General features: G+C 43.1%; 1 protein-coding gene and 1 pseudogene across 1 annotated transcript; one reads left to right on the top strand and one right to left on the bottom strand.

The window, feature by feature from the left end:
• The first annotated feature begins 346 nt into the window (after positions 1-346).
• Positions 347-9364, top strand: LOC111954511 (radial spoke head protein 9 homolog; annotated as a pseudogene).
• Positions 9365-9600: 236 nt separating this feature from the next.
• On the bottom strand, positions 9601-12508 carry LOC111954510 (large ribosomal subunit protein mL66). The gene is made up of 6 exons (XM_023974297.2): positions 12115-12508; positions 11177-11208; positions 10793-10897; positions 10472-10595; positions 10315-10387; positions 9601-10143 (listed from the first exon to the last, which is right to left on the bottom strand). Exons 1-6 carry the CDS (start codon positions 12437-12439, stop codon positions 9999-10001), a joined length of 804 nt encoding a protein of 267 aa, XP_023830065.1. The 5' UTR covers positions 12440-12508; the 3' UTR covers positions 9601-9998.
• Positions 12509-15503: the final 2995 nt, after the last annotated feature.

Below are 15503 nucleotides of genomic sequence, written 5' to 3'. Positions count from 1 at the left end.
TATATCACATGCCTTACTTATATTTTTCTGAATAAGTAAAATCAGGAAATAATCACCTGCTATTCATTCCAATTGGACTGGTTTAGATTTCTCCCTGACCACAACAGCTGCGATTTTCAGAACATTGTTGAACTTTAAAGGGTTAGGAATTAGGATCTCTATGGCGACTGCTTTGTACATGGTCTGGAACGCGGCCTCCTTTTGGGGGAGCAACCAGCAGTTCCTGTGACTACACGTAACTAAGAAGATTTGTTTACATTGGCAACTGGACCTGCTTAGCAGCTGTCCCCACGTAAACTTGCTAACACTTTGCCTTCTTTATTTTATAGAAATAAAAGTATTTACTTTTCAGTGATACAGACTGTATATATGCAATGGACTCCAAGACGTTATACTACTCTCTGGACCTCGTTTCTGGCAACGGTTTAACTTTGAGCAGTGAACAAAAAGCTGCCCTGCAGACTTCCCTGGTCAGCCTGAGGTACTATCTACAAATTCTGGGCATACAGGGTGACTATTTCATTGCACAAGGGGTTTCATATGATGAGATCAGTGATAAAAAAAAGCTTTTTTTKGGGTAAGGGGTCCAAAGGAAATAGTTTATAACCTCTTCCGCCACAATATTTATAGCCAGCTTGCTTTTAGCAAGTCACTGTTGTGGCTTTGGGGTTGTGATCCCTTCTCCTATTCAGATGTTCTCTCTTGCTCTCTCTCTCTTTTTTTCTCTCTCTCTCTACTCTCTCTCTGTGTGCCCTGTTGTACATACAGTGGGGAGAACAAGTATTTGATACACTGCCGATTTTGCAGGTTTTCCTACTTACAACTTATGTAGAGGTCTGTAATTTTTATCATAGGTACACTTCAACTGTGAGAGACGGAATCTAAAACAAAAATCCAGAAAATCACATTGTATAATTTTTAAGTAATTAATTTGCATTTTATTGCATGACATAAGTATTTGATACATCAGAAAAGCAGATCTTAATATTTGGTACAGAAACCTCTGTTTGCAAATACAGAGATCAAACGTTTCCTGTAGTTCTTGACCAGGTTTGCACACACTGCAGCAGGGATTTTGGCCCACTCCTCCATACAGACCTTCTCCAGATCCTTCAGGTTTCGGTGCTGGCGCTGGGCAATACGGACTTTCAGCTCCCTCCAAAGATTTTCTATTGGGTTCAGGTCTGGAGACTGGCTAGGCCACTCCAGGACCTTGAGATGTTTCTTACGGAGCCACTCCTTAGTTGCCCTGGCTGTGTGTTGTTTCGGTTGTTGTCATGCTGGAAGACCCAGCCACGACCCATCTTCAATGTTCTTACTGAGGGAAGGAGGTTGTTGGCCAAGATCTCGCGATACATGGCCCAATCCATCTCCCCTCAATACGGTGCAGTCGTCCTGTCCCCTTTGCAGAAAAGCATCCCCAAAGAATGATGTTTCCACCTCCATGCTTCACGGTTGGGATGGTGTTCTTGGGGTTGTACTCATCCTTCTTCTTCCTCCAAACACGGCGAGTGGAGTTTAGACCAAAAAGTCTCTATTTTGTCTCATCAGACCACATGCCTTCTCCCATTCCTCCTCTGGATCATCCAGTGGTCATTGGCAAACTTCAGACGGGCCTGGACATGCGCTGGCTTGAGCAGGGGGTCCTTGCGTGCACTGCAGGATTTTATCCATGACGGCGTAGTGTGTTACTAATGGTTTTCTTTGAGACTGTGGTCCCAGCTCTCTTCAGGTCATTGGGCAGGTCCTGCCATGTAGTTCTGGGCTGATCCCTCACCTTCCTCATGATCATTGATGCCCCACGAGGTGAGATCTTGCATGGAGCCCCAGACCGAGGGTGATTGACCGTCATCTTGAACTTCTTCCATTTTCTAATAATTGCGCCAACAGTTGTTGCCTTCTACCAAGCGGCTTGCCTATTGTCCTGTAGCCAATCCCAGCCTTGTGCAGGTCTACAATTTTATCCCTGATGTCCTTACACAGCTCTCTGGTCTTGGCCATTGTGGAGAGGTTGGCGTCTGTTTGATTGAGTGTGTGGACAGGTGTCTTTGATCAGGTAACGAGTTCAAACAGGTGCAGTTAATACAGGTAATGAGTGGAGAACAGGAGGGCTTCTTAAAGAAAAACTAACAGGTCTGTGAGAGCCGGAATTCTTACTGGTTGGTAGGTGATCAAATACTTATGTCATGCAATAAAATGCAAATTAATTACTTAAAAATTATACAATGTGATTTTCTGGAGTTTTGTTTTAGATTCCGTCTCTCACAGTTGAAGTGTACCTATGATAAAAATTACAGACCTCTACATGCTTTGTAAGTAGGAAAACTTGCAAAATCGGCAGTGTATCAAATACTTGTTCTCCCCACTGTATGTGTTTGTATCCTCTCCCCAATCCAGTTTCAACTGTGTGGACTGGCACCGGCTTCCCCCTGCCACACCGAGGCAATGCTAGCGGAGGTTTCTTCTGCAGGAAAAGGTCGATACGTGGGAGACCCCTCACATAAGTATGAGCCCACAGAGACAAGGGGAGGGGGACGAGGCTATGGAGGAGGACGTCATGGTGAGGAGAAGTATGACAAAGTATGTTGTTTGAATGTTGAAATAGGTGTTTTGCTTATTAATAAGTGATGAATGTGCAGTGACTTGATGCAGATGACCGTCATGACTGAGTGATGAGTAATGGATGCTGTGACGGATGTTTGGTAATGGTTGTTGTTTGGTTTGGGTTGCAGATCAAGGTGAATGAGGAGAAGAGGCTGCCCACCACTGTCCACACCATTGATTAGGAGGTGTCTGTGGTCCCGCGCGGCATCTCCATTAAGAGTCCCCACAGTCTGGTGCAGACAAACCGCAGCTTTGAGGGTAAAGCTACTGTTCAAAGTAATTAATGAAATGGATGGCTCCACGTAGAGAGTGTGGTGGTTACCAGTTGAGAATGTGCTCTGTCTGTTGGAAGATGGGACACAGCTGTGTGTGTTTTTGCATGGAGATGATGACTCAGCTGTGTCGTTTTTAGCTCCGAGTGTATTGGAAGTTGGAACCAGAATCCAGACCATCATATATTACACACTGCACATTGTGCATCTGTAGTGTACACATATGTTGTACTGTGTTTTCACTCTCATACATGGACAGAATCATATCATGCTGTCAGGGAATGAGTGAGTTTGTGTGTGTTCTGTCTATCCTGCAGGTCTGTCCTCCTCGGAGACGGGTGAACTCAGGTGCTTCCTGCACTTCACTGAGCCGCAAAACCTGAAGAAGAAATCCATCCTGGAGATGGCTGACCTCGACCCCTCCATCAACTTCATGGACCCTCTGAGTTAGGACATCCCCAAAGGTAACAGAGTGCCAAATCTCTCACTACACCACTTCTTTACCAGGGCCATTCTAACAGGTACAGTCGGTCTAACTTTCCCCCCATGGGTGGGGTTTCCTTCCAACAAATTGTCTGTCTTTAGAAATAGATCCAGTTCCTTGAGTTCCTTGAAAAGCCCTTCAAAGAGTCTTTGTGGGAGACAAAATGTAATATGAACATGAGGTTACTTCTGTTGGACATGCTCTGGTGGCCATGCACTATTATACTAAACTAGCCTTGTTATTGGCGCTGACAATGATTTGGGTTGGCAGTTGAGAGCCCAGTCTTTCTGTGAGGAAACTATCCAGGCATCCTCTTCTGGATCTGGACTCCATATTTTATTGTTCTGCTCTGTAAAGCTGGCTGTTTTGGCTAACATATCATATAAAACAGCTGTAGGCCTATCTGTTGACAGCAGTTCCAGTCGTGGGTCAGTAGCGAGGACGTGAGCAAGGCTGAATGGATAAACTCACGAGTCTGCAAAATGGTCAATGGAAGCCTTGCTCTGCTGATTGTGGATCTTCACCAGATGGAATATAGATTCTAGAACATGGTTAAGTAATTCCCTGGGTAGTATTCAAACTGGTCTTCAGTGCTCAATCTGGGATGGAATTGAAAGAAAACTGACAGCCTTTCCCTTTAGATAGTTATATTTCAGGCCAAGCCTTGTGCACACCACCCACTGTTAGTCTAGCCTTGAGTTTTAGAATTACACATTTCAGACAATATTATATAGTCACCATATTTTTCACAAGGGAAGCCAACATGATTCAACCAGAAGCCAAAACAGAGGGCCAGGGATAAATGTAATACAGTACTATATCTGGATGTAGTTAGTCTAAACATGTATCAAAATGTTTTTGTTGCGTGCTCAACAGAATGATTGCAATGGACAAGTGATAGATAATACTGTGTGCGTGTCCTGACCCTGTGTCTAAAACATCTCACAGCTGTTCATTTAACAGGGATGAGTATCTTTGTGGTGTGTAAATGTGTGTGTGTGTGTGCATGTAAATCTGCATGCCAGCAAAGCCACTACACAACACAACACTAAACAATACATCAATTGGACTATAACAGTGACAAACGGTGCCCACAAACTGTTAGGGCCTACAGAAAGCTGTCCCAACAGAGGTACCAACACCTTACCACTTACACCTGGCTATGAGCGAAGCCATGTCTGGAAGCAAAATAGTTCATTCAGCCTCATTTACAGCCTTTAAAAAAAAACAAGGTCGAGTCATAACATTAGTGATCTTCAGGTCAGAGCTCTAGAAAAAGGCCAGAGTTCCCGACTTGGAATTTCGAGTTGGATGACCGTTCAAAACATATTTTCCCAGTCGGAGCGTGTTTTTGTCCGAGTTCCCAGTTTTCTTGAACTCACTGAAGTCTGAGATTTCCCAGTTCTGAGTTTCCAGGTGTTTTGAAAGTGGCAGAAGTCATGCTGGATTGACAGCATGGCCAATGTTGAATGTTTACCTTTTAAACTTGGAAAAGAGACCCTTAAACCCAGACTTGGACCACACATTTACTCCACTGAGTAGCAGACTAGTGATTGCTTTGCAATGCTTGCAGTTAGACACTGATTCCTTCCAAACCAAACGATTGTTGTCATTTATGCTAATACACCAGCCATGCCTGTCCTCCTACTAGGTTCCTCCCTATGCCTCGACTATGGGACATCCACACGCTGAGTTTGAAACCACCTATGTGAGTTTCAGTGGAAAGTAGACACCATCGCAGAGCGGTTTCTCTGAAAAAAGTTGTAATCGATAAGAATTTTTGGCCCTTGACTCAAACTGAACTCTGATGAAATCACATGGCTGGAGAGTTTATTTTTGTCATGGAACTGCAATACGTGATAAGTATATTAGCAACAGAACAACAGACCCAATTTACTGGAATAGCTGTTCATAGATAGCTCTGGCACAGAGCAGGTTCATGCTTTACATTACAACATCTGTAGAGTACAACCATACTTCACACAGGAAGCGGCACAGGTCCTAATCCAGGCAGTTGCGATCTCCCGTCTGGACTACTGCAGCTCGCTGTTGGCACAAGCGGGGAGCTCCTGCAATTTATCCAGAACGCTGCAGCCCACATGGTGTTCAACCTTCCCAAGTTCTCCCATGTCATCCCGCTCCTCCGCACACTCCACTGGCTTCCAGTCGATGCTCACATCCACTACAAGACCATGGTACTTGCCTACGGAGCAGCAAGAGAAACTGCCCCTCCCTACCTTCAGTCTATGCTCAAATCCTACATCCCAACCTGAGTACTCCGTTCTGCCACCCCTGGTCTCTTGGCCCTCCACCCTTATGGTAAGGAAGCTCCTGCTCAGCCAGGTCCAAGCTCTTCTCTGTGCTGGCACCCCAATGGTGGAATCAGCTTCCCCCTGAAGCTAGGACAGCAGAGTCCCTGCCCATCTTCAAAGAGTATCTTAAATAATCCCACATCACCACTACCAATTGAAGGGAACAAACACTAAATTGGTAGTTAAATATACTGTACGTGCTTATTACTTACGGTCGCTACCGATAGTGGCTAATAATATTGAACATATACCGTACAAATTGGAAACTATAATCTAGAGAGCACAAAGGTTACATTTGGTGTCAGTCTGCCTTCATCCCATTCGGTTTGCATCTCCAAATTGGATCCTTGCAAGAAGGCCATACAATTACAATTTGGTATAATGACACAGCATTTCATACTTCACTGTGGTAAAGGGGCATAAATACCTGTCATGTTATGATATGCCTTTCAGATTCATGCCATATAACTGGTTTCCCGTTCTTCTCCAGCGATCATAAGGTAAAATAGATCTAAAACAATAGTAATGTACCCTATTTAGTGCCTTCAAAAAGTATTCATACCCCTTGACTTATTCCACATTTTGTTATGTTAGAGCCTGAATTCAAAATAGATTACATCGGGTTTTTTCTCACACCCATCTACACACAATACCCCATAATGACAAAATAAAACATGTTTTTAGAAATGTTTGCAAATTTATTGAGAATGAAGTACAGAAATAACTCATTAACGTAAGTATTTACACCCCTGAGTGAATACATGTTCGAATCACCTTTGTCATATTACAGCTGTGAAACTTTCTGGGTAAGTCTCTAAGAGCTTGGCACACCTGGATTGTACAATATTTGCACATTCTTTTTTTAATTCTTCAAGCCCTGTCAAGTTGGTTGTTGATCATTGCTAGACAGCCATTTTCAAGTCTTGCCATAGAATTTCAAGACAATTTAAGTTAAAACTGTAACTAGACCACTCAGGAAAATTAAATGTCATCTTGGTAAGCAACTCCAGTGTATATTTGGCCGTGTGTTTTAGGTTACTGTCTTGCTGAAAGGTGAATTTGTCTCCCAGTGTCTGTTGGAAAGCAAACTGAACCAGGTTTTCCTCTAGGATTTTGCCTGTGCTTAGCTCTATTCCGTTTATTTTTACCCTAAAAACCTCAGTGATCTGTTGTGTTGGATTTGCACCAAACATAACGCTTTGGGCTCCATTTCTGGCTAGCGTTAAGGCGGTGCTAGTGTCAAACGCACATTAGTTTGCAATTTCATCACGCAAAAACTGGAGCACCGGCATTTTCAAACCCTAACGCCAGGTTTGGCAATTTACCTGTCTTATTTCAGCTTGCTTGCGCTCAGATGGGAGGGGTGGAAATATTTGATTAGGATATCTAAGACCAACCAAAAGCTGATTTTATCAGTAACACAGTTGGTTATGGCATGCATTTTGACAGTGGAAACACAGCCTATCCAAGAGAAGCCTAATGTGCCTGTGTACTTCGTATCTAGGTTAAAAACCAAAGCATAGCCTCCCCTCCTCTCAATTAAGGCTTTTTCTTGTCCTGCCCAATGCAATCGCAWAGTMAAGACAGTCAACAAAGGCTTTGGCTCCTTCACTTGGAAATTAATCTTAATCACAAAAGCTTTATTAATTCAAATTATTCAGTCTCTTTTTAGGCTGTTTTAATAATCCAATTTACAGTAAGACTTTCCCCTATATCAGTGTGAATGTTATTGAAGCCCTGCAATTACTTAGAACAATGTGGACAACTTGAAGCAATCACATATTTTGCCATGGAGCACGTTCTGATTGACAAGTGAGGGGACAAGCCTCGACCCACCCACAACTTGTTTATTCATCAAAACCCAGCCCTTTTGTGCCAACACCAGCAAGTGCGCTGATTATTGTGATAGTGAAAATAGCTCAAATATTTTTGACACACCCCTGAACCTACAGTAGAGCACAACTACCTGTGCTTCTTAGACTTACCATTACATTAGGTTTGTTAAAATAGAGTCCTTCATATTCAGGACATAAAGTTAATTTCTTTGCCACATTTTTTGCAGTTTTACTTTAATGCCATATTGCAAGCAGGATGCATGTTTTGTAATATTTTCATTATGTACAGGCTTCCTTATTTTTACTCTGTAATTTAGGTTAGTATTGTGGAGTAACTACAATGTTGTTGATCCATCCTCAGTTTTCTCCTATCACAGCAATTAAACTCTGCAAGTCTTTTAAAGTCACCATTGGCTTCATGGTGAAATCCCTGAGCGGTTTCCTTCCTCTCCAACAACTGAGTTAGGAAGGACGCCTTTATCTTTGTAGTGACTAGGTGTATCGATACACCATACAAAGTGTAATAACTTCACCATACTCAAATGGATATTCAATGTCTGTGTTTTTTTCCCCTACACATCTACCAATAGCACTTCTTTGCGAGGCATTGGAAAACCTCCCTGGTTTTGTGATCGAGTCTGTTTGAAATTCACAGCATTTAAAAAAAAATGTATATTGAACCTTTATTTAACTAGGCAAGTCAGTTAAGAACAACTTCTTCTTTATAATGACGGCCTACCCCGGACCCGGACGACGCTGGGCCAATTGTGCGCCACCCTATGGGACTCCCAATCACAGATGGATGTGATACAGCACTGCTCAACTGAGGGACCTTACAGATAATTGTATGTGTGGGGTACAGAGATAAGGTAGTCCTTAAAAAAATTCTGTTAAAAGACTATTATTGCACACAGTGAGTCCCTGCAACTTATGTGACTTGTTAAGCACATCTTTACACTTGAACGTATTTAGGCTTGCCATAACAAAGGGTTGAATTCTTACTGACTCAAGACAATTAAACTTTTCATTTTTGATTAATTTCAAAACATTTTTAACTCCACTTTGACATTATGGGGTATTGTGTATAGGCCAGTGACACAAAATATAAATGTAAAATTCAGGCTGTAACAGAACAAAATGTGGAAAAAGGGTTGTGAATACTTTCTGAAGGCACTGTATCTACAATAGTTTTATCCAAACAGATTGCTCATTTACCTGGCTCTTATCAATGTATAAATGACAGTGCATGGAGAAAGCTGTTATTTCTATCTAAAAAGAGAAAATAGAGGTTTTTCCATTTAGAACAGACAGGTTCACTTGACCTTATTCATGATTTCTTCACGTGTAAAGATGGTAGAATTAAGTTAAGGTCAGAATAGGTATATCTGTAGACACACCTCTGCCACACCTCCATTTCTGTGATCTCCACCCCAAACAAATAGCTGCCTGGCACCAGTTTCCTCATGCTTAAGTTCGAGGTCAAAATGCGCAGTGAGAAAAAGGAATAAGTTCCATTTACACCTGCGTATCTTGGGACTTGATTCCCCCCATTGGGAATAGCGGAATCAGTAATGGGAGTAATGTGAGACTTGTACATGGTCTCGATTTATGAAGGGTCATTTGAGAAGCAGCAGATGGGGGTTATAAAGACTTTCAAACCATCAGTGTGTGTGTAGGGTTGTGGATCTAGCAGTTTGAGCGCAGCAGTACTGTGTGTGATCAGCAGCATGCTGTGACTGGGCCTGACCACCTTTAAAGAACCCATGACACCCCAGCACAGACACATGAGCGACAGTCTCAAAGAACCTGGGCCTGCCCTTCATGTTTTTAAAGAGCAAGTGAGATACTGAAGAAAAATAATAATAATACCATCAACCACTCATCTGAGAAAAGCAGTGTTTCATCCCCACCCACACTGAAAGCAGACAAAACTGAGTTATATTTATGCAAGAGATGTTTCTTTCCTGTTATTTAACGTAAATAAACAGAAACAAAAATCATTCCGTTTGATTTCCTTCCACATGCACTTGGCTACTTTTGCTAATAGGCCCAGTAAATGCTTACTCATGCAATCACACACAGTATACAGCTAGTGGAGGAAGAGTAAGCAGATCTGTTTTATTTGCACATCTGTCTTGAAGTACACAATGTCAACATACCACCTACATTGAAACAGTTGTTCCACTGGCCCAATTGCAATAAATTGAGTTTTCCAGAGTTAATTTTCAGGGTATCTTCAAAGGCCGAATGACAGAAAGGGTGTTGTTTCTGGGTATTGCTCCGAATGACTTGTTCCAATGGGTAACGGCCACTAAATAGGTTGGACAAATACAGATGCTCCCTCAGCTGTTCAAAAGGCTAGTTTTCAAAGTCAATGGACGAGTCCCAAATGAGGCAGGAGTTCCATGGTGATAGACATCCGATAGAACTGCTGCACCCCATCTATGTCCCGCCCACACCGACTCCTACGGGTTGACATGCCCCCATGTCCTCAATGTTTCAGGTAGAGGATTTTCTTGCCGTATTGTACGTTGTTTCTGAGAGCTGGGTGGCCGACAGAGATGCGATTTTTACACCACTTCAGCCCTGCCCTATAGATGGGCTTCACCGAATCAATGGACCAGCGAGTCAGGTATCTGTGTGATGAAACGACACAGGTGTGAGTTGGCCAGAGACAACAGAAGGTTAGCGAAAGACGAGTGTTAATGTTAAAGGTAATGTGATGAGAGGTCTAACAAGAAACAATACAGGTGTGAGAAGGTACATTCGGAGACACTGCAGGAGTCAAACACACACGCACTAGTTACCTGTTGAGCTGGGGCTTGGGCTTCTTTGGTACGTGTCCCTCTGGGAGAGGTGGTTTGTGATCGGGGAGAAGACCTGGAATAGAGTACGTTTATCATCTTGAAGAAAATACACGTCACAATAGTTGAGTATCCAGAGCTGACACACAGAGTATCGTACCTGCTCTATGCGCCATTTGCACACAGATGGCGATCTTGCGGTGCTCTTGGGCACAGAGACCAGTGACTCTACGAGGCAACATTCCTCCATCAGACCTGATGAACTGACTGAGCAACAGAACATCCTGACAAAGACAAAACACAGGGAATTACTGTAGGTCTGAGCTCACAGAACAGGCACACATACTGATATAAAATGCATGAAACACATAGGAGATGTGAGTGTGTGGACCAGCACTGATCATGGTCACCGTGTTAGTTCTGTGGAGCAGTCGAGAGGCAGTAGCTATGTATTCAGTCAGGTGTCCGTGAAAACACTTACTGTGTAGTTGTATTTGTTCTGCAGGTTCCATCGGTAGATGGGGCACTGGGCTGTGGGGTTGGGTGGCTGTGGTCCGGCTGGAGCATCCTGTGGTAATCCCTCAATCTGAGAAAGAATGCAATGACAGTCAATAACTAAATAAGCACCGCACAAATACTTCCAATCTACTGTAGACATTTACTAGCTAGATAAGTGTTGATAGCTAACATGGTATAGAGATTGTCTTAAATATCTTGAAATGTGTGGATACCATATTGACTAGTACTATTAAGTTAAATGCAATACATCGCCATAGCTAGAGATAAACGCAACACATCACCACAGAAACCACAAAATGAGTAGTGTGCAATGAAGAACCAACAGGTTAGCAAGCTTGTCACTTACTATTGTTGTTTTGCCTTCTTTCTTTTCGACGACTGTAAACAAACAAAATAGGCAGTCACAGTTAGTACAAATCCAGGCTGCCGTTTCATAACGAACAGGTGTTGTGCCGAAAATCTTTCCCCCCCCCTTCGCGTGAACGCGCACACATCAATTATTCATTCAGTTTAGCCTACATTTCACTGATCTTAGTAGCAGAAAGCATTTTTTATTTGTGTCCTTCAAGGCAGCTGTCAATGATCACGTTTGGCTGAGTTTCATTTTAATATGGCGGTTTGATCGCGGGGGAGGCGCCAGTAATGTCTGCAGTTTTCAGTTGGGCTGTTTCAAGAGTCTTAGTCTAAATAAATCTCTTTGCCAAAATTCGTCATATCATGTCTTATTCGACTAGTAGTTGTTCTGAATGTTTATTGCTTGCCTACATGTTACTCCCTATGTTTAATAACACACATACATGAATGATTAATTTCGGTTGCCTATCCTGACATGAAGTTTGTTCTATAGAATGTTTTGACTATGTGTGCCACGGAAAGTATTTGACTCTAGCCACAAAACTAAGGAAAATAGAAAGGGGGTGTGGTGTTTCGGGAATGTAATTTTCTTGCCTGCCGAAATTCTAAAGGTAAACTGACAACGGAGTGAAGAGCAGAAATCTCAATTTGCAAGCAAGTCACAACAATGAAGAATCGAGTGTGCGCGCGTTCACGCGAGGGGGGGGATTTTCGGCACAACACCGGCAAGCTAGTTTAGCTTGTGCTTCTAGTGAGTTAAAAAAAAGAAATTCAACTACAACATGGTCGTTCAAATGACTTTATTCTTATAATCAACTACCACAACTACCTTTAACGCCTAAAATACTCATTGTCGAAGGGCAAAGGTTACTGAATGAATGCGCTACTGCTAGCTCATATGGCTACAACAGGATTCAAGGAGAATCTCACCTTGTCGAATTCCTCTACTTTGAATAATTCCAAAAACCGAGAGTTGAGGGCAATTGGTTATACTCTGATAGGCACTCATATTGCTGCTGCTGGCCACACATTTAACGCCAGATAGAGAGGTCCAAATAGACCCCAGCACACAGCGCGCTGCCATCTTGGAATTGTGACCTTCTCTTCTTCCTGCTTCTTCTTCTCTGAGGTTTATTGGCAGCCTACACGCAAAAAGTTTTATTGCTGCCAGGTACTGTGCGGGATGAAAACAAAAAGTTCCCAACTTTATAACTGAACAAAAATATAAACGCAACATGTAAAGTGTTGGTCCCATGGAGTTTGGTCACCAGATGTACAGTGTTTCCTCCGACACATTGGTGCGGTTGGCTTCCGGGTTAAGAGTGCAGTGTGTCAAGAAGCAGCGCGGCTTGGCGGGGTTGTGTTTCGGGGAATTTGGGAGAAAAAAGGGGTAAAAAATACAAAAAGTTTAAAATCCAGGGTTACTCCAAGTAGTTTAGTCACCTCAACTTGCTCAATTTCCACATTATTCATTACAATATTTAGTTGAGGTTCAGGGTTTAGTGAATTAATTGTCCCAAATATCTAAGAATGGCGCCGGAGAGGATGGCTGCCGTTTTATGGGCTCCTAACCAATTGTGCTAGTTTGTGTGTTTTTTTCACATTGTTTGTAACTTAATTTGTACATAATCTTGATGCTACCGTCTCTTATGACCCAAAACAGCTTCCGGGTATCAGAACAGCAATTACTCACCTCGAACTGGACAAAGATTTTTTCTTTAATCAGTCTGATGCGAAGGATATGATGTTGCTCCCAGACAAAGCCCAAATCCACGTCGGCGAGTGGGTAACCCGCCTCTACCATCTGTTCTATTGGTCAACGTGCAATCACTAGAGAATAAATTGGATGAGCTCAGTTCGAGACTATCCTACCAACAGGACATTATAAACTGTAATATCTTATGTTTCACTGAATCATGGCTGAACAACGACACAGATAATATACAGTTGACTGGGTTTTCCGTGCATCGGTAGGACAGAACACTTATGTCCGGTAAGACGAGGGGTTGTGGTGTGTGTCTATTTGTCAATAACAGCTGGTGTGCGATGTCTAATATTAAGGTAGTCTCGAGGTATTGCTCACCTCTCATGATAAGCTGTAGACCACACTATCTATCAAGAGAGTTTATCCATATTTTTCGTAGCCATCTATTTACCACCACAAACTGATAATGGCACTAAGACCACACTCAAGGAGCTGTATAAGGCCATAAGCATACAATAAAATGCTCATCCAGAAGCGGCACTCCTAGTGCAGGCAAACTTAAATCCATTTAACCAAATTTCTACCAGCATGTCACATGTGTAACCAGATGAAGAAAAAAAACTCTAGACCACCTTTACTCCACACACAGAGACGCATACAAAGCTCTCTCCATTTGGAAAATCTGACCATAATTCTATTTCCTGATTCCTGCTAACAAGCGAAAACTAAAGCAGGAAGTACCAGTGACTCGCTCAATATGGAAGTGGTCAGATGACGCCGATGCTACGCTATAGGACTGTTTTGCTAGCATAGACTGGAATATGTTCCGTTATTCATCCAATGGCATTGAGGAGTATACCACCTCAGGTCAGTTAGGATCACCACTTTATTTTAAGAATGTGAAATGTCAGAATAATAGTAGAGAGAATTATTTATTTCAGCTTTTATTTCTTTCATCACATTCCCAGTGAGTCAGAAGTTTACATACACTCAATTAGTGTTTGGTAGCAATTGTTAACAATTGTTAGAACAATTACTTGTGTCATGCACAAAGTAGATGTCCTATCCGACTTGCCTAAACCATAGTTTGTTAACAAGAAATTTGTGGAGTGGTTGAAAAACGAGTTTTAATGACTCCAACCTAAGTGTATGTTAACTTCCGACTTCAACTGTATATATCCCAACCAGAAGCCATTGATTACCGGCAACACCCGCGCAGAGCTAAAGGCTAGAGCTGCTGCTTTCAAGGAGCTGGACACTAATACAGACCTTTATAAGAAATCCCGCTATGCCTTCAGACGATCAAAGGCAAAGCCTCAATACAGGACTAAGATTGAATCCTACTACACCAGCTCTGATGCTCGTCGGATGTGGCAGGGCTTTCAAACTATCACGGACTACAAAGGAAATCCCAGCCGCGAGCCTACCAGATGGGCTAAATGCCTTTTATTCTCGCTTCGAGACAAGCAACATTGAAGCATGCATGAGAGAACCAGCTGTTCAGGATGACTGTGTGATCACGCTTTCCGTAGCCGATGTGAGCAAGACCTTTAAACAGGTCAACATTCACAAGGCCGCATGTCCAGACGGATTACCAGGACGTGTACTCAAAGCATGCGCGGACCAACTGGCAAGTGTCTTCACTGTTCAAAGGAACACCTATGTGAGAATGCTGTTCATTGACAACAGCTCAGTGTTCAACACCATTGTGCCCACAAAGCTCGTTACTAAGCTAAGAACCCTGGGACTAAACACCGCCCTGTGCAACTGGATCTTGGACTTCCTGATGGGCCGCCCCCAGGTGGTAAGGGTAGGCAACAACACATCTGCCACGCTGATCCTCAACACGGGGGACCCTCAGGGGTGCATGCTTAGTCCCCTCCTGTACACCCTGTTCACCCATGACTGCGTGACCAAGCACGACTCCAACACCATAATTAAGTTTGCTAACGATACAATTGTCGGTGATCAGGCCTACTACTGTTGTGTTGTCTGCAAAGTTGATGATAGAGTTGGAGGCGTGCATGTCCACGCAGTCATGGGTGAACAAGGAGTACAGGAGGGGGCTGAGTACGCACCCTTGTGTGGCCCCTGTGTTGAGAATCAGTGAAGTGGAGATGTTGTTTCCTACCTTCACCACCTGGGGGTGGCCCGTCAGGAAGTCCAGGACCCAGTTGCACAGGGCGGGGTTCAGACCCAGGGTCCCGAGCTTAATGATGATCTTGGAGGGTACTATGGTGTTGAATGCTGACTGTAACAGAGGCTTGGGGGCAGTTCTAGCCCAGGTACAAGAGGGTAAAGAATGGGTAATCTCATTTGCAAGTAGAAGCCTCCATCCCTCAGAAAGAAATTACAGTAACTATAGCTCATTTAAACTTGAATTCCTTGCACTGAAGTGGGCCGTTACTGAAACGTTTGCAGAATACCTCAATGCCTCACCTATTGTGGTTTATACAGGCAATAATCCTCTGGTACATCTAAACTCAGCTAAATTGGCAAGCAGAGATGGGTAGCCAGATTGGCAAGTACTGTGTAGGACGTAATAACCAGAGCGCAGATGCCTTGTCTCGTTTCCATCCAGAAAACACAGTCCCAAACCAGCTGGAGGACTGAG

This window comes from Salvelinus sp. IW2-2015, linkage group LG28 (genome assembly GCF_002910315.2).
Source record: "Salvelinus sp. IW2-2015 linkage group LG28, ASM291031v2, whole genome shotgun sequence".
NCBI classification, from domain to species: domain Eukaryota; kingdom Metazoa; phylum Chordata; class Actinopteri; order Salmoniformes; family Salmonidae; genus Salvelinus; species Salvelinus sp. IW2-2015.
Note: the sequence above shows the minus strand (reverse complement) of the source record. Positions and strands in the feature narration are given on the sequence as shown.

Coding starts and splice junctions, on each gene's coding strand:
- LOC111954510 (XM_023974297.2), bottom strand. CDS start 12,439: ATGGGACCAACACTTTACATGTTGCGTTTATATTTTTGTTCAGTTATA. Junction 11,209..12,114: donor AAGTAGAGGAATTCGACAAG/GTGAGATTCTCC, acceptor GTTTGTTTACAG/TCGTCGAAAAGAAAGAAGGC. Junction 10,596..10,792: donor AGAACAAATACAACTACACA/GTAAGTGTTTTC, acceptor TGTCTTTGTCAG/GATGTTCTGTTGCTCAGTCA.